A 19,586-nucleotide genomic window follows, 5' to 3' on the forward strand; every position below is an offset into this window, starting at 1 on the left:
TTGAAGCATGTGGTGTGAGCTCTCTTAAAATTCCCACTAACTTTGGTCAGTTTGAAATTATGTTATAACGAAATGTATCTGCTAAGAGAAAATGCCTTATTTATTTGTAGTGGATTCTGTACCACTATGTCAGTTTTTATTAAAAATCAGTTCTAAATCATAATAAAAATGTATTTTATAACAGGTCATCCATAATCCCTCTACATCAAGAAGCACTTATTTCACCTTTTATTTTTCTTTCCAATTTTGATCCAAAAGGGAAGGGTCCATGAAGAGAAGCAATCTTTACATGTACGATTTTGTATTTTGCTTTTAAAATTTAATGTTATTTTATAAATACTACATATAGTCATGATAGCTGTTCTGGGTGAGCTTGCATTGTACCTTATTGAACATTTAATTTGCTCCCAGATTTTTTGCTCTTATACTTTGAATGTGAGCTTTCCCCCCCTTTGAATTATTTAATGTTGATAAACTCAGGAATGAACATGAATTTTTTTTTACCTAGCTTTTAAATTTTTTATTATTCTTAAAAATTTTATTGAAGTGTAGTTGATTTACAATGTTAATTTCTGCTAAACAACAAACTGATTCAGTTGCACACGTACCCATACTATTTTTCGTATTCTTTTCCACTATGGTTTATCACAGGATATTGAATATAGTTCCCTGTGCTATACAGTAGGACCTTGTTGTTTATCCATCTTGTGTATGTAATAGTTTGGATCAGCTGATCCCAAACTCCCAACCCTTTACTTTCCCACCTTTCCGCCTTCCCACACATCTGTTCTCCATATCGGTAAGTCTGTCTGTTTGATAGATAGGTTCATTTTTACCGTATTTAGATTCCACAATCTTTCTTTTTCTGACTTCATTTATATGATTATCTCGAGGCCCATCCATGTTGCTGCAGGTAGCATTATTTTGCTCTTTTCATTGTATGTATATATCACGTCTTCTTTATGGACATTAAGTGGTCTCCATGTCTTGGCTATTGTAGATAGTGGTGCTTATGAACAGAGGGGTGCATGCATCTTTTTGGATTATGCCCCGTTTTGTTTGGATATATGCCCAGGAGTGGAATTGCTGGGTCATATGGCAACTCAATTTGTAAAGAAAGCTTCATACTGTTTACCATAGTGGCTGCATCAATTTACATTTCCACCAACAATGTAGGAGGTGAACATGACTCCTAATGTACAATCCTTTCCAAAAGAATTGTCCTAACAGTGAATGAATGTAGGTACAAGGCTTTTTCTTTATACCTTGTAAAGAATATTGATTTATTCTTCTATATGTAAGCCATTTTGTGTTAAAACTTCAGTAATAAAGCTTTATGTGTATAGTATAAAGTATTATGAACTATCTCACTACATTTCTGTGGTATGGAGGGCCAGGAAATCCCTTAGGGCATTAATATTTTTGAGAATGGTTTTCTGAAAATTACACAGTTATCACAGTCAGAGCTATTGGTTTCCCAATAGTACTTCTTTTCTGCCATCAGTGCTGAGTGGTCCTCTCTCTGAGTTGATGTCAAATTCTTTTAATGTAATGAGGGTATTTACCAAGAGATTAAAACATTTTGGAGGGGGCTGTATCTTACCAGCTAGTTAAAATATCAGGTATTTGATTCCTGTATTGGCTACATTACAGTGAAACTAAGCTTGTGTGGGAAGTTTGCATTGCCACATGAGATGAGCAAACCTGTTCATGCCTTTGGGGCTGTAGCATCCCTGTACTCTTTAAGAAGCCAAATTTCTGCTATGAGAGAGAGCTCTGTGTAGCTTCTGTTGAGTGTGTAAGTAGTTACCTATTTTATTCCTCTTGAGTACAGCATACTTACTTGGAGTTTCCATCTTTTCAGGTATTAGCGGTGGTATGGTCAAACACATCCAGTCCTTAATAATCAGCTTGCCTCTTAGTTTCTGCAAAGCTGTAATCATGGTTCTTCTTGCAGTGTTCTTGTTAGAGCTCTTAATTTTACGGGATTTACACTGAAGTGGGCTGGGTGATGTTGCGCTCACATTTGTGAGTTGTATACACAGGAGCATCTCACTGGCTGTGCCATTAGAAGTGTGAAGTTCTGTTGGTTACTATTTTGTTACTAAATAATATTAACAGCTAACTCTTTGACTGATTACTCTGGAGTTTCGCATTGTTACATGCTATAACATTCAGTGTTTATAACAGTTCATTTTATCAGTGAGAAAACTGAGACCTAGATGAATAAATTCAACACAGTTGGAACATGAAGCCATTTTTGTTTGTCCAGTTTTAAAAATGATTTCAGAGTAGTTGTGTGTGCTTTACCCACTAGATTACTTCTTAAAATAAGAAGCCTGGAGGTTTTTTGATGTTCTTAGCCTTTTAGAACACTTTTGTTTAAAGGGCTGTTGGTAGAGTTTAATGTGATGGTTGATTGTGCAAGTGTGGCTTTGTGTATTGTCTTTTTTTTTAAAAAAAAAGTGTTCCCAAACAAAATTTATAGAGGTTTCCCAAGTGGCTGACATTGCTTATAAACTAGTGGTGCTTGGTTTCTACTCTCTTCTCCAGAGGCCTCATGAATAAGCTTACTGATTTCTTTATTCTTCTTAAGTCTTTTCTTTTACAAACCTGTAGTTCAAGCTGGGATTAAATAGTGTCTGTGTTTTTCTTCTAAAAACTGAAGAACAGAAACTATTGGAGGGGAAATTAGGAATCCCATGTCATGGGACAGTACAAGGAAGAGTACAAGGTCTGTTGTATCGCTGTGTCAGATGGTAGGACCTCTCAAGCCCTGGTTCTCAATTTGTAGTCTTAAAGGGGATGTACTAATTTAGAGATGATTGGATTATGGAACTGACCTGTACTAACTAGAACCGCAAGAGATGAGTGTATGAAACTAAAATGCTGTTTACTAATTTATAAAGAGAGAGAGCAATTCTCAAGTGGATCAGCATGTTTGGCTGTAGGCGGAAACAAAGTTCTCTTAAGAAGTTTGCTTGATAAGCAGAGTCTGAGCCAGGGAACTTGGATGTTTTTAGTGGCTACTGTACCCACACTGCTGTCTAATCTGATGCAGTAATTGCTTTTATAAGGACAGGCTTGTTTGTGCATCCTATGGGCTCTCCCTAAACTTGGGTACTTCTTCATCTGACTCCCTGACTCTCCTTTTCTTTTGTTGGACCAATTCCTAATTCCCTTATCTTCCTTTAGAATTGTCAAATCTTTTAATCCTCTTATTGCTTAATCTTTCTTTAAATTGAATTTTGTAAACTTCTGCTGTGATCTGTTTTTTGTTCCTGTTCAAGTTCTTGAATGGGGTAAGCAGTGACCATCTTTTTCATAGACTAGTTGCATTTGAATGTTTGGTGATTGAATTTAGGTGTGGCTTACGTGAAGGTTTAATGGACATGAATTAAACTCAATGGATATAAATCTGAGCAAACTCGGGGAGATAGTGGAGGACAGCCTGGCATGCTTCAATCCATGATGTCTCAAAGGATACAACTTAGTGACTGAACGACGACAGCAAGGAGTGAAGGTTTGCAGGTTGGCGAACCTGGATGCTTTAGCCTGTGCTATGGATGATGTTAACCTTTAGAGGGCTTAAATCTTAATTTGAAATAATTGGATACTCATCATCACTTTGTTTTATATTCAGTAGATTACAGCTTCTTTTAGTATGATCAGGTTCAAACGGTGTCTTTGCTTTAGATGACTACTGGCTTTGTGATTGCTACTAATTCTCAGTAAGCTTAACATATCTAAGTCCATTTAATTTTGCAGAATTTAAAAAACCAGTAATTTTTTTTATTGCAGAAGGGCTATAAGACAAAGTGAAACAGATGAAATTTTTTCCAAATTAAAAAATATTAGAAGTAGAACAATACTTGCTTGTTGAAAACAAAATCTTAAAGATATTTTAAATGTAAGAAAACCCTTGTGTATATTCACAGCTATATTAGTTACCTATTGCTGCTTACCAAATTACCCCAAAATTTAGTGGCTCAAAACAGGATCTCAGTCATGACTTGGCAAGATTCTCTATTTCAGGGTACCTGACAAGCTGCAGTCAAGATTTCAGCCCCAGCTGAGGCTACAGTCATCTCAAAGTCCCAACTGGGGAAGGAACTGCTTCCAAGCTCACTCACATATTTGATATCAGGATTAAGTTTCTCGCAGGTTGTTAGACTGAGGACCTCAGTTCCTAGCGAATTAATGTCCAGTGACCTCTCATGGTTCCTTGCCATATGTGTTTCTCTGTTGGGCAGCTCACAATATAGCAGCTAGTTTCATTAAAGTGAGAAAGGAGCAGGGGTGAGAGAGGAGCAGAAACAAGATGGGAGTCAGTATTTTAAGTCTTGAAAGCAACACTCCTGTCATTTTTGCTTTGTATTGTTCCTTGGGAGCAAGTCACTAGGTTCAGCCCACAGTCAAAGGAAGAGGGGGAGTTACATAAGGGACTGATGACCTAGAGGCAGAGACTTTAGAATTGACTTGTTATCGCCTTCTGCTGCAACTTTCCTTTTCTTTATCTCTTACAGACTTTCCTTTTCATTCCCTGCCATTTTTATTAGTAATAGTTAATTGATCTTCTTGGCTACTTCGCCAGATCGTACGGGGTTTTAGTACTTTTGGGACTGCTCCTAGCATCTCTTCAGGATTTATATTTATAGATACTGTTCATGGTGGGAGACACCATTTCCTCTTAGTATCTGATTGGAGTCTTGAATTTTTTAATATGTACACATTGTGTGCATTGTACTACATTATTTTATATAAAGCTTGAGCGTCTGAGAATTTCAGTATCCAAGGAGGCTCCTGGAACCAATCCTGCATGAATACCAAGGGGCAACTGTATCCCTTTGAGACTTGTTGCATCTGTTACCACTTTGAAATACAGTCTCTGCTTTTTAGTACCTTTCTACATGTTTCTTGTATTATTGTTTCCTTTTGAGAGAAGTTGACCTGAAAATGGCTTGCTTTATGTGGACCTGTTTTACTGGCTTTGCGTGTTATAACAACCTGGCAAGCTACAGTGAAAGATGACAGGGTCTTAGAAGTCATTTTTGAAGCCTTGAGTTCAAAGGCTACTGCTTTCAGTAAGCAGTTTGACAAATTATGGACAGACTATGTTTGCACATGGAGGCTGGTGCTTAGAGAAGCTTGAGTTTTGAGTAAAGATTTCCAAATTTGTGTTGAGTGGGATGAGCAGTGCCATGAATGTATTTCATCACCTTTGCTCTCTTTTCAGTCTGTGAGACTAAAGTTAACCGACTGGTGAAGTGTCCCTTGTGCTGACATTCTTTTGGTGCAGAGGGAAGTTGATGCAGACTCTTGTTTGCTCACAATCTGTACGAAATACAGGAGAAAGATCTACCAACAGGGAAAGAAATTCTATTTGTAGTCTTATGAGAGGGCATTTTTGAAATTAAGAGGAGAAAAAGAAGTTTAAAAACAAGAATTCTTGAGTTGTGCATTAGTAGTGCACGTTAATTTTCACTGTCCCTTCTGCGGTTTACAGCTGTTTTGCCTTGGTGTAATGCCACTGAATACATTTATTGAGAACCTCCTTTGTGGTGGACATTGTGTTAGGCACACATCTACAATATCTAATCATCACAGCATCCTGAAAAATATCTCCTTCATTAGTACAAAGAAAATGAGGCCCAGGGCAGTCCTGCATTTTGTCCTAGGACACATCAAAGTTGTTTAGTCTAGGGCTTCCTGACTCCATTGCTTAGCTGTGGTCTGGGCTCTTGCTCCCACCTGTCCTCATTGTCCCTCAAGTTAACAGACCAGCTGTGTCCTTGTTTCTTTGAGAGAATGAACCCTAGAGGCACACTAGGAATTGACTGCTTATAACTGCTTATCATCAAGTAAACCAGTGGATCTGTGCAATTAAATGTCAGACCAAAATAGGTCTTTTTTTCATGACCTTGTTGGACCAGGAAACAATGTTAGGGCCTGAAAAATAAGTGGGAAACTGCTTTGGTTCAGGTAGTAACCCATGTCTACCAGATAGTTTCATAGAAGTCAAATAAATTGATGCTGAGAAACCCAGAAATTGGACTGGAAAGCTGAGATTCGTTTTAGTGAGAGCAGAGTGGAGATGTTTCTCCTTATCATTGGGTTATAGGGTATAAGTAGGTAAGGTAAACCTTGTCAAGGAGGAGAGCAAATGTTTTGGACTCTCTGCTTTTTTATTCTCTTCCTCTGAGAAATTCAATTCTTCAGGTGTGTTCTTTTATGCTCAAAAGCAGTGATGAAGTATTATCTCAAACTTGTGAGTTTCTTGTCTGACTAGTAGCAGCTGAGGTGAAAACAGGATAAATAAGAGGGACGTTTTGTTAGTGAGTAAAGCGGATGAAGAATAATGGGATAGTAATGGAAATTTACTTTGTAGCTTGGGTCACTAATGCTTTGATTGTGTGCAGAACTGTAACGTGTTTTGCTTGAAGGGTGGTTTGCATTTCTTTGGTTGAAGTTAATTTAAAGCTGGTGATGCCTGCATTTCTAGGAAGCATGGAATGTTTTGTGAAGTCACTTTAATGGCATTACTAAGTATTCTTAAGATTAACTGAGGTTAGGAGATTTTAATTTCCCTTCCAGTAATGGGGGAATAACTGATCTGTCTTTCCAAAATCTTGGAATAGGTTAGTGTTGTGGTTAGGAAGTGGTTTTTTTGTCGATTTTTGTTTGTTTTAATTTTTTCTTTGTGGTATTGAAAATGTTTTGCTTAAACGAATCTCTATGTATGAAGGAGGTAAATTTTGCCTCTAGTGTTCCATAGCTGGCGTCTGAGTTCATGCCCAAGCTTGAATAACTTTGTAGGGTCAGTTAGTAAAATGTAGGCAGAAGTAGCCTTTTCAATAGTTGTAGATACTTTTCTTTTTCAGTAGGAATCTTCTTAGTGAGCAGTTAGCTGATAGATCTAATATGAGTCCCCCTCCCTCCCCCCTTAAAAATCTTGGCATAGATTAAGTGAATAATTCCAGATGTTTAAGCTGAGCCTGTATTGTGATGGGTTGATCTGTAGCCCTGCTTGCATTAGGCCTCTTTGTGACTTTTACCAAAGATTAAGTAGTGCTCTGAGGACAGTCTGCAGAGTCAGAACACTGTAATTAAAGACCTTCAGGGCACGTGAGCATCTTCAGTACCCTTGTCTAAAAGAAAGTGTTGACTGCTGTACTTTCATCCTTTATGAATTCTTTAAAAGCATCTATTATTTTTAATTTGCAGCAGCTCTTGCCAGGTAAAAAGTTTTGGGAAACAGATGAATCCAGCAAAGATGGACCAAAAGGAATATTCCTGGGTGATCAATGGCGAGACAGTGCCTGGGGAACATCAGGTAATCTAGATCTAGCATCTGTACTGTGATTTATGCCTGTCTTAGAGCTCCTTTCCTCAGCAATTGGCAAGTCATGAATTTTACATCAGTGACATAAGCATGTCAAGCAGTGTCCTGTCCTGTAGTATAATTGCCATGAAGGAGCTTATATGATGTAATTTATTAAAACATAATTAATGCAAAATCAAATCTTCAATATTTTTGCTGAAGTGCTAGCCACAGGGGAATGGTCTTAGTTGAAATGACTGTAATTTCAGCTACAGCCTCTTGTTCTGTACTGCTGTCAGCATACTTGGAATTAGAAGATCCATGCCTGCCATTTGAAGTTCATGTTTCTTTCTCCTCCCATTGCCCCTGTGTACTGTGTATGGGGTGATCTATCTAAAAATGTGGTTGGGGCCAAATAAGTCACTGGGCATGGATGCATTTCTGACTGACTACCCCTGAAGAGAGAGACGGGGAGAACTTGTAGAGGCAGCCACACTGACAGCAGAAAGAAATGACAGATGATGGGGAGGAAGGAGTCAGAACATTCAAAAGCTGATGTGCTGTGTTACAGCACAATGTAAGAATGGAACCTCAGATGACAGTGGTCATCAGAAAAGATCAGATTATGTTGTTATTTTAAAAAGGGCAGTAAAATCTCATTTCCTTTTAGTGACATTACCAGTAAAATATATTAAAAAGGAATTCTGCTACTTGAAAGGGGTAAACATTAATTTGTCCACTTAGCTAGATAAACCAGTTATGTGAACTATTGTATTGCTGTCCTGGATATATGAAGGGTGTGTTCTGTTTCATTAGCTTAGGTAGCATATTATACTTAGGGAAAACACAATACAACATTTTGGCTCAATTAACCATGCCAGGTTTCCTGATTCCCAGTCATTGGTTTATCCGTGAGACATCGCTCGTAATTTGTTTGAGCCTCTGGCTGCACTGTATCATGCTTGTGTATCTTTTTTGTAGATCATTCAGTTTCCCAGCCAATCATGGTGCAGAGAAGACCTGGTCAGAGTTTCCATGTGAACAGTGAGGTCAATTCTGTACTGTCCCCACGGTCGGAGAGTGGGGGACTAGGCGTTAGCATGGTGGAGTATGTATTGAGCTCATCCCCGGGCGATTCCTGTCTAAGAAAAGGAGGATTTGTAAGTTGGCTTGAGGAACTTGTTCCTATCTCTCTCTCTCTTTCCCCTTCCCCTTAAAGAAAAACATGCCTGTTTAGTTTCCTTAGATATTCACAGCACTAATTGCAGAGTTTTTAAGAACACTTTTATTGCAATTAGATCTCAGCAAACACAGCAGGAGATATAACCAAACTTTTTAAAAATAGAGAAATGATGTTTTTTTGGGACTCATTTATAGTAATGTGAGGTAAGAACTGAAATCTAGGTCTCAGTTCATTGGTCCTCCAGAAAACACACAAAAAGAGAAGGAATTAACACAAAGCTGAAGGCGAATGTCAATAGGGAATAGATCTTAGAGCAGTGATTTGATAATACCCGAGGATCCTTAAAATGGATCAGATAATGTGGGTTCATTCTTGTTTTTGCTAGCTAAGCTTTAATTATGGAATGATCATTGGCCCTCTTTGAATAACTTTGCTTCTCATACCCAGTCTATCAGGAAATCAGAAGTTGTGTTAATTCTGTGTTGCAAATTTTTTCAGATTCATCACCATTGACTTCTCTGATGCTAAATTCTAGGCAACGCAGCATCTCGGTAGCCTCTTCCCTTTTTCAAGTCTTAAGTAGTCTTCCTTAAGCATCTTCGATAGCCTTTCTCAAGACTAGTTCTTTCTTATACTGTTGGCTTTATAGATCTAAAAGTCTTAGGATGCATTTCTGTTTGAATCTTCCTCATTTTGTGTTCTTTGACTGGTTTTATATTCCAAGTCATAGCTAGGAAGATCACGAAAGGCACCCTAACTCTATCTTCCTTACTTTTCTCCTGACTCATCATGTTTTGTACCTTTTCAAAGCATTGTCTCCCTGAAGTCTTTTTGGGCTAATACTCCTGCTGGCAGTCATTTTAAGAAACCTTCCTTCTTAATAGCATTTATTGTTAGTATTTTATCATTAGACATCTGTTGCTAGGTGTCCGAGGCTTGGTTCTATTTTTCCAGTTCCACTTGAAACTTATTTAGTGTCAACAGCAGTACATATTTGGTGCAGCTTTCTCAAGTGTAAAGTTCAGTTCTTTAACATGTTAGTGGACACTAAATGAACGATTGTTGACTTGGTCGTCAGGAAAATAACAGGTGTCATCCAAGGTAACCAGAATCCACCTGGAGTTAACTTTATTCTACCCATGTCAAAGGTAATGCTTCAGTGGACATTGGCACTTGGCATGTGGCTGGAGCTTTTGATTCTACCAAAAAAAAAAGAGAGGGACAGGGGGAGTGAAATGAGCTTATTTAAGAGGCTGGTTTGGATTTCTCCCAGCTCTACACCTAGAAGTTTGGTTTGAGGATTAAGCCAGAACAGGCTCATTCATGTTTATAATAACATTTAGGAAGAGCAAGGGACCAAACTGATGATTTTGTCTTGATTCTTGCATACTAGCTGTTCCAAAGTTGACCTGATTAACTTCTGGGTCTTTTGACCCTGCAGAGACATAGGTCAGGTTCAGTGGCTCATAGGTCAGATTGGAAAATACTGCTTGTATTTGAACCTTCCCAAGAGGCTCCTTGGGAAGAATAAGATCTACCCTTTGGATGTGAGGAATGGGATCAGGCAAAATGATCATTTGCATGTTGTCTCATGGGAAGAAGGGTGTTACTTCTCTTCTTTCAACTTATCCCCAGCTCACCTCTTTTTCTTACCTCTCACAATTTGCTCATCTTGAGTGCATGAGGAAGTGCTGCCTTTTAACCTCTGCCTATGTTGTGGTTTAGTCGGTAAGTTGTATCTGACTCTTTTGCAACCCCATGGACTGTAGCCTGCCAGGCTTCTCTGTCCATGGGATTTTTCAGGCAAGAATACTGGCGTGGGTTGTCATTTCCTTCCAGGGGTTTCCGACCCAGGGACTGAACCCATGTCTCCTGCAAGTTTCCTGCGTTGGCAGGTGGATTCTTTACCTCTGAGCCATCAGGGAAGCACAACTTCTGCCTATAACTTATAGTTATTTACTATAGGAGAAAAATCATAGCTAAATCATTACTGTGGTGAACTGGAACCTCTAAGGTTCTTGCCATGAATTCTCTATCATGTGTGACCAGCTTCTAAGTCTTGGGCATTAGCCACCAGACATGTGCCTGGGTTACTGTGAAGTTTGTGAAAGTGAAAGTCACTGTCTCCGACTCTTCGCGACCCCATGCAGTCCATGGAATTCTCCAGGCCAGAGTACTGGAGTGGGTAGCCTTTCCCTTTTCCAGGGGATCTTCTTAACCCAGGGATTGAACCCAGGTCTCCCGCATTGCAGGTGGATTCTTTACCAGCTGAGCCACAAGGGAAGCCCAAGAATACTGGAGTGGGTAGCCTATCCTTTCTTCAGCAGATCTTCCCAACCCAGGAATCAAACCGGGGTCCCCTGCATTGCAGGTGGATTCTTTACCAACTGAGCTATGAGGGAAGCCATGAAGTTTGTAGGAAGCAGAAAAATAATTAGAAGTAGGAGAAAGATAAAACACTGGGGCTGATTTATTTATTTTTTTTCCTTTTTAAACTATTATTTCATTAGTTAATCTGTGATGAAGTTGTGTCTTTTGTATTCCATATCTTTATTTGATTTTGTAAAGGTGGCTTCGATCCTTACTTGTCTCGAGAGATTGGTGATTTTTAGCTCTTTTATAGTATTGTTACCAGGGGAAGTTAAGACCTCAGGATAGAGGTCAGAAAATTGAATTCTCTAAAAAGCATCTGCTTTACTGAGTTTCTGAAGTTTGCATAAAGATAAATGAAAATTCTCCAAATCTGTATTCCAGTTTCTCAGAAGGAAGGTTGTGTGTAATGAAACGTTATCCTGTATTTTGACTTGAGTTGCACCTAAACGGTGATACGGGAAGACTGACCAATGACGTCAGTCCATCACGTTGGCACATCTGATCTTCTGGTGGATGGAGAACTGGGATCAGTGATCTGCTTTATCAGCTTTTTGGTTGTTTCCTGCTGATCTTGTGCTTCTCTTGGTTTTGCTGTCTGTTGGTTAAGGTGACATTTGATCACAACTCTGGTCACCTTTTTGGTTGTCATGGTATACATACATCACTTTTGGTTGTCATGGTATACATACATCTTCTGGGAAGAGGTGAGCCTTTTTTTATTTTTAAGAAAAAATCTATCTTGCCTTTTAGAGTGCTGAGTTCAGAGACCAAGGAAGACAATATCTGTTTCCAGTAGATAATTGTTCTAAAGAGTAGTCATTGGTGGTTTACAGATTAGAGCATTCAGATGTTTTTCTTTTTAGGTGGTCATACCAGCATTTCTTCTGGTTAACCTCAGAGAAGCCCTATTTTAAACCCCCAAGAGCTAAAAACATCATGCCTAATGGCGTAATGAATGTACACCTCAAATCAAGTACTAAGGGGCTATTCCCAGATAACTGACAACAGATAAGCCAGACTCTGATGAACCATTGAGTTAAGGGGGTTTAGAACTAAAGTAATTACATTGGTTTTCTTTATGGTTAAAGCTTGAATGAAGGTATTTTACCCTGTCTAGCTTTCCTGAGCTTTTCTTAAGTTCATTTCGAATGTAAAAATGGACTCAGTTTAGTCATTTTGGCTTTTGTGATAAGAGTGCTTGCAGGCTGATGATAAGAATCCGACAGCATTGTTTTGTTCTCAGCACCCACTGGAAATTTTTGGTAGTATTCCAAGTATGAATCAGAAACTTCAGGGTAGCAGTTTTCAGAATAATGGGAAAACTCAGAATACCAGTTAAGTTAGAGTCAGGTTTTTAAATCTGATTTATTTCCTTTTTATTTCCTTTATTCCTGGATAAAGACATCCCCTTACCCGCCCACTCAAACACCCCGAAATAAAACAGAGCCTGGTTTTGGTTGGTTATAAGTCATATGTATTCACTATGTTTTTAGGCCATTGGGTGAAAAGATTTTTAGAAAAAAAATATATTGGGAAGACCTTTCTGCTTGTTTGTAGAGACTGGCTGCTTTCTGACCTGGAGGTTACATGCACACTAATAGCAATTCACTTAGGTCACAAAACTTGATAACTTGCTTTTCTAGTTTCCAGTGCCCTTGTTTCAGGCAGTCAGTGTTGTTTCAGTAGATTTTGTTTAAAAACTTTGTATAATGTAATGCAGGGACTTGAGTCTTAACTGGACCTTGATTTATTCATTTGCAGAAAGTCTAATTCATATGGCTATGTAGTATATAATATATGAAAATACTTTGTAAGCCTTCTAAAATCTTGGGCCATGTAGTCCTTGGGCCAGTGGCATTATTGGCATCTGGGAGCTTATTAGAATTGACAACTCTCAGATTCAACTCCAGACTATTGAATCAAAGGCTGCAGTTTGATATGACCCATAGATGATTTAGATACAATTAAAGTATCATAAATACTGATAATATAGTTTTATTGAAAGATTTCAATTCAGAAACTTTTATCTCAGGATGTAGCCCCTTCAGACTTGAGCTTCCCTTGAACAAGAAGTCTTTGTGCTCTGCTTTGCAATGTCAAGCTTTTAGACACTGACTAAATAAAAAAGTTAAAAAAAAAAAGCCATGCAATTTTCAGAAAACCTTTTATGGTTTTCATCTCTTTTTTCCTGCTGGATCTGGTGATGGTACAACAGAGGGGAACACTTTTCTTATCTTTTTGCACACCAGGAATTGGGTGATCATATACACAGTGCATGGTATATTCTGTGCTCCACTGTTTCTAAAGTGCATACCTCCCAAATTCTGTTCATTTGAAATTGGATGTGTTTTAATTAGCAGTGTTTCCTTTTTTAGCAGCACATAAGATGATGCTGTGTCTTATAAATTGATAGTACCTCAGATTTGATGAAATGTAATAATAGGTGGTGGAGATTCTCTGGTGGCTCAACATTAAAGAATCTGCCTGCCAACACAGGAGACACGAGTTTGATCCCTGGGTTGGGAAGATCTCTTGGAGGAGAAAATGGCAACCCACTCCAGTATTCTTACCTGGGAAATCCCATGGACAGAGGACACTGATGGGCTGCAGTCCCTAGGGTTGCGAAGAGTCAGAGATGACTGAGCAACTGACCCCCCCCCCACACACACACAATAGTTGGTGGCTTGATTGTGTACAGATATTTCATAAAAGTTACTGGGACAGAGGGGTTAATGATGAAAGCCATAGTCTTTCCAGGGGGAAACATAAGGTATCAAGCAAGTTTGAAGCTTTAGGGGTAGTGGAGGTGAGTGAGACTGATTATGTCTGACAAAGGTATACGGGCAAAATGTGAAAATTGGATAAAATATTTTTAAGAATCTTTTAAAAGGAATTGCACAGTCATGAATTGCCTTGTTTAATACCTGAAACAACCCTTTGAAGTAGATGTTGTTGTCCCTATGAAAATTTATCAGTGAGGAGAATGAGGTTTAGAAGGGAAGTGATGGGACCTGAATTCATAGTGTTCTAAATTCATATCTTTTAGCCATAGTATATGCTCCACTGGCTTGTTTATTAGTTTCTCACAATAGTATTATATTTAGTATATTAACTTAAAAGTAATTCATGACTAGTAATTTCAAACTTTTACTCATTTTTTTAGATATTTGAAATTTCTTTGTTACTAGTGAAGCTAAAACTGCTGAACTTTAAGGAAAGTTGACATTTTGGTTTTGGGTGGCATTTTGTGAAAATTTGAGAAGTGTACACAGGGAAACGAATATTTTAGTTAATGTGATGGTTTTTGGACTGGTGTATCAAGCAAATACATAAATAGTCCTTTTAGAAAAAAGAATGATTACTAACCTCATTGAATGTGACTTCTGCCACATGGAGCTTTGAGGTATAATATCTGCAGTAACAGGAAAAATTAAGTTTTCATTTCTCTGACTTCATTCTGAATTAATATTCCCTGACATATTCATTCCCCTTTTGAGAAAGGTGGACTAGACTGAATGACTCTGATCTCCACAGTACCTAGTTTTCTGCTCTTCTCTCGGTTCTTTGGTAATGAGGCAACAGAACATGTTCTAATGTGTATACCTGTGATCTGATCTCTTAAGAACACTCCTTGGCCCCACTCTAGGGATTTTGACTGGGCTTGGCTTCTTGCATTTTGAGCACTCTCTGAGGGCTATATTTGGGTTATAGTTTTGAGTTGAAATTCATCGAAACAGAGCCTAGAACGGGAGGATACTATTAATCCATCTTTGTTTTTTATTTCATTTAGTTAATAGGCTTTTTAGTATTAATTTGTGCTGGGTAATATGTGACAAAAAAGAAAAACGTAACTCCGGTCTTTAGGATGCTTGTTTGGACTTAATTTTAATCGTTCTTGGGCTACCCAGGTGCTGCTGGTGGTAAAGAACCCACTTGCCAGTGCAGGAGACATAAGAGACTTGAGTTTGATCCCTGGGTGGGGGAGATCCCCTGGAGGAGGGCATGGCAACCCACTCCAGTATTCTTGCCTGGAGAACCCCATGGACAGAGGAGCCTGGTGGGCTACATACAGTCCATAGGGTCGCAAAGATTTAGCCACAGCTGAAGCAACATAACACACACCCACACACATAGTGGTTCTCAACTGTGAGTGCTTATTGTAAGAGAAACTTAGGTTTGTGGGAGCTTCTGCAGACCAGTTAAATCAGAATCTCTGGGAGAAAGCCCAGTCACTTGCAAATTTTTAAAAGATTGTGATGTTTGATACCAACCATAGAGCCACTGCATTGTGAAAAGGTCAGTATATCTGGGAGGGCCAGATTGGCTGTACACTTTTATTGGAGTTAAACCACTTACTGAGAGCCTTCATTTTTAATGTTAATATCACGTTACATAAATATTCCCTCAGTGCATAGTTTTCACTAGTGTCATACTTGTATACAGTGTTTTTTACTTTATAATAAACTTTTACATATGCATCATTTCATTGATGCTTATGACTACTCTGTTTTAAACAAAATGATCCCTGTTTTATAGATAAGACAACTCAGACTCAGGTTTAATGACCTGTCCAAAGTCCAGTAAATGTTCGCAGTTGAGATAGACTGTAAGTTCTGTGCAATCTGGGTTAGTAGTTTCCTAAAAGAATACCTTACCTTAAACATTAAAAAAAACTTTAAAGTTTTAAAACTTTTAAAAGTTTTAAAACTCCATAAAACAGAGCAGCCCAAATATACCCTTATTCTCTCTCACTAAGGTCCTCGGATTTCTAAGAGACCATTTTTATGATCCCCAACTCTGTATTATATATTCTGTTTTAATAACAGACTTTTGACAGGATAGCTTCCCACTTGTGCTCTTGGTGTCATTCATAAATCAGACCTCATGTCAACTGTTTTAATTTAGTGCTTTTGTTGATTTACTGAATTTGTTAAAACTTTTTATGACCCATGTACAGTAAAGTTTACACATCATAAATGTTCATCTTCATGACTTTCTGCCTAATGGAAATATCCCCTATAGCCCATCGAAATCAGATATAGAAGTCATCCTACCTGTTCTGTGTTTTGCTGAGGCATTAATAGCCTAGTCGGAGTAGAAAACTAGGTAACTATTTTATGTAAATAGATGGTATAACACGGACAAAAACCAGCCCATCCCAGGGACATCTTTGAAAATCTAGCCCTTGGCAGTATAATTGAGAAAGTAAGTATCAGTGACTGAGTGTTCAGGTCAGGGCAGTTGGCTTACAGGGGGAGCAGCTTCTCAGCAAGCCCTTGTGAAGGGTCACTGAGGAAAGATCATGAAAAATGTTGATTTGGTGAGTGAGCCTCTTCTGTACCCAGACTGTTTGCTTGGTGAAACTTTCTACTGCTACTTTATTGCATTTCCTTCCCATTTTTTCCTGTAGACTGAACTCCTCGTGAGAAATTGGAGCTGAGCTGCATGTCGCTCCTGAGCCAGTGCCTTGATTTGTAGATTTGTGGAAGATTATTTAAGTGTGTTGGTGGGATGATCCTAAAATACTTTAAAAAATTATTGACGTTAGTGGTATCTAATTCAGGTGGACTTGTTTATTACCACCTCTTGGACTCTTACCTGATGATAAGTAGAATGGGAGGATCCTTCTTATTTTAGCAGTTCAGTTTTGCAGGATGTTTTTCTTTGTTTGTTTTCTTTATCTTATTTTTTGAACTTCTGTCCTGCAGTGTATTCAGTGCTGGGGATATGAAAATTACTACATAGTTTCTGTCAGTTTTACCTTTGCAGGAAGAGGGAGCTTTTACTTCTGGGCATTTTGAAAGCACTTTCTGTCTTTAGAATCCTTTTGTACTTTGTCTGGCTTGGGATCTCAGTGTCATGCTTAATTGGCTCTCATTTACTCTTTGAACCAGTATCAATGTTATACTTGGAAGATGTGAAAGTTACATCTCATTTGCTGCCAAAACTATAGTTTACCATCTTGCTGCTACATGAAACTAAGTGGTATATCCTTTCTAAATTCCTTCTGGTATATGTTCCTTTATTCATATTAGCCATGAAATCTTTCTTTTTCTGTGTTACTTTTGAGCAGAGGATGGTTTTAAAAGCAAAATGGGCTTTGAATTGGTTGTTGAAAGGTCTAAGATTGTCAAGGACCCTGTGTCTGGTCTTTCTGTGTCAGGCTGGCTAAGAACTACTTTGAGAGCATCTTTTTATTTTGCATTTGCAGGCCTACCCATTCACAGCTGTGTCTGCTGCTTTATCTTCCATTTGTGGCCCCCACCCTCCCCATTGAAATTTGGTTGTGGTGACTGGAAATGCTGAGCAGTAGTTCTCATCATCTTTTGATTGGATCATACCCTTTCCAGGAGCTTTCTTTTGATCTAGGTCTGTTTGTTTCTTTCTTAAATCAGAAGTCAGTGATGGAAACAGGCAAGATTACCTCTCTCTAGTTTTACAAAAGCAAAAATTATTTTAACCCTTGGGTAAGGTTTTGCAAAGCTTGCTATACCATGTCAAGTCACTATACCAAACCTTCTTTTCATTCTGAAAATCAAGACACATTTGCTTTAAAAGTTCATGTCTTAACTTAGACTGTTGGTAAGAGGAGACAGACTTAATTTCTTTAAAAAACAGGACATCGGTGTGCTTGGCACCACATCAGTCCATTTAGGTCCAGTCTTTCAGTCTTTGTAGTTTGAAGTGCTTCAGAGATAAACTCTGTTGTATCGATGATTTGCCTTAACGTGTTCTCATGTAATCCTTGGTATGTGTGGGACAGGGAGTGGATGACAACTGGAAACACTTAGAGTACTCTTTGTGAAAGAATTTTAGTTAGATTTAACATGTTTTGAAGGATTAAAAAGTTAAGGATGATTAGTGATTTATTGTTTCAGTAAGCGGTGAGGCATTGGGTGGAATTGGGGAGAATGTGGTTCAAATTGGCAGGGCATATATCCCAACATGAAGTGTATAGAGTAAGTGATTTGGAATGATGTTGGGCCACACTTAGCCCCATATTCAGAAATAAGGAAGGAGTTTACATAGGCAATTGAAGTAGGAAATTCATTTTGTAGGCTTAATACTTCCCAAGTGTAATATTAGCTATAATTCCTGGGGATTATTAGGAGCCATGTTATTCTAGAGAGTTAGATTTTAGAGTAGAGAAATGGAACCAAGAAATACAAAGTTGTGGTTGGGCTTTTGGTAGAAAGGAAAAAAATGGGGTGGTGGAACATTGGGCATGATAAAACTGTCCTAAACTCTGTAACATAAATGTATGTCTGTCTCCCCCATTTGGCAAGACTTTCTGCAGTGTTCCTGCCTCTGTGTTGTCTGTTAATTAGATTGTAATGTCTTGAAAGGTCATGGACACTATCCTGTACTAATTAGCATCTAGTGTAGTCTGGTGTCCACAGTGGTTGCCCGCTATTATTAGTTGATGATGATTAGTGAAGCTGAAGCTATTTTTTAAACAGGGCCCAAGGGATGCAGACAGTGATGAAAACGACAAAGGTGAAAAGAAGAACAAGGGTACGTTTGATGGAGATAAGCTAGGAGATTTGAAGGAGGAGGGTGATGTGATGGACAAGACCAATGGTTTACCAGTGCAGAATGGGATTGACGCAGACGTCAAAGATTTTAGGTTTGTATGTTTTACACTTCTGACTTTTGAGTGGGGGCTATGGGTTTTTGTTTTGATTTAGTTTTGATTTTAGTTTTCTTTTTCCCTCCCTACGTGTCTTTTTAAAGAACTGGGACTAGTGTAGACCATACCACAAAAATTGTGTGAACTGTTAAGGTGAAACTTTTTAAGATCTGTCCATACCTGATGTTTTGCCAAAACAATAGACTTTCCATTTGTATGGAGCTCTATAATTTGCAGAATGATTTCATAAAGATCAGTTCATTGATTCTCAAATTTCAAAATCACCTGGGATGAGCACCTTGGGATTTCTCCCAAATCATTATCTTGGGAGAAATCATGGTAACTAATGGAAATGTGTCATATTACTGTGGCATATTAAGGAAGAGTGAAAAACAGTTGAGATCAGTTAAGTATTATTTCACTTGAGACTCATAAGCTCCCTTTGAGGTAGGCAGGTATCGTTTTCTTCATTTTGAAGAACCAGAGATACAGCTCCAGTGACTTGTTCTTAATCATATTCCTTCCATGGAGGCCTCTCATTCCATCTCTGGTCATAATTGATTTGCAGGTTTTACCCTGTAATTTTAATATGCACAGTATTAATGATACCATGTTTGTCTTCCACATTTGGCAAGTATTCTTCATTTATGTAACTAACCTTTGTTACATGATGATATGTGAGTTTTAATTTTTTTAAAAAATTTTGACTGAGGATTTTTATCCTCAGTCACTGATGTCCAGTAGAGAATTTAATTTTTAATAATTTTAGTCTAAAGCTAATGTGTGTCTAAACACACACACACAGCATCCCTTATCCTAATAATCTGCAAAGCCAAAATTAAAATATTGTGTATGTGGAGGGGATCATTCCTTTTAGAACAATGTTTAATTTGTTTAGTCTTCCTAAACTAATTTTTGCATCTCATGGGTGTAAAGAATTAGTCTTTGTAAGAAATTTGAGTCACAGAGTAATAAACACTTACCTCAGGTCTTTCAAATGAGCTTGGGTATCCATCCTGAATCTCTCACAGCAGCTTGTGGTATTGTTTTGTGGTATTTGACTCCAGGGCAGATGGTAG

The 19,586-nt window shown here is 38.2% G+C and overlaps 1 protein-coding gene across 50 annotated transcripts in view; it reads left to right on the forward strand.

Annotated features, from left to right (window-relative positions):
- The window catches only part of PUM1 (pumilio RNA binding family member 1), a 121,597-nt gene that overhangs the window by 46,375 nt on the left and 55,636 nt on the right, over positions 1 to 19,586 (forward strand). For 23 of the 50 annotated variants that reach the window (XM_081586076.1, XM_081586079.1, XM_081586094.1 and 20 more), the window contains exons 4-6: positions 7,225 to 7,333; positions 8,303 to 8,481; positions 18,338 to 18,504. In XM_081586076.1, coding sequence (XP_081442202.1) covers positions 7,225 to 7,333; positions 8,303 to 8,481; positions 18,338 to 18,504 — 455 coding nt within the window. The remainder of the gene's footprint in view (positions 1 to 7,224; positions 7,334 to 8,302; positions 8,482 to 18,337; positions 18,505 to 19,586) is intronic. The other 27 variants (XM_081586078.1, XM_081586089.1, XM_081586103.1 and 24 more) reach the window with 2 other exon arrangements.

The sequence above is a fragment of the Giraffa tippelskirchi genome, chromosome 3 (genome assembly GCF_054371585.1).
Source record: "Giraffa tippelskirchi isolate mGirTip1 chromosome 3, T2T-mGirTip1v1.2.pri, whole genome shotgun sequence".
In the NCBI taxonomy this organism is placed as follows: Eukaryota; Metazoa; Chordata; class Mammalia; order Artiodactyla; family Giraffidae; genus Giraffa; species Giraffa tippelskirchi.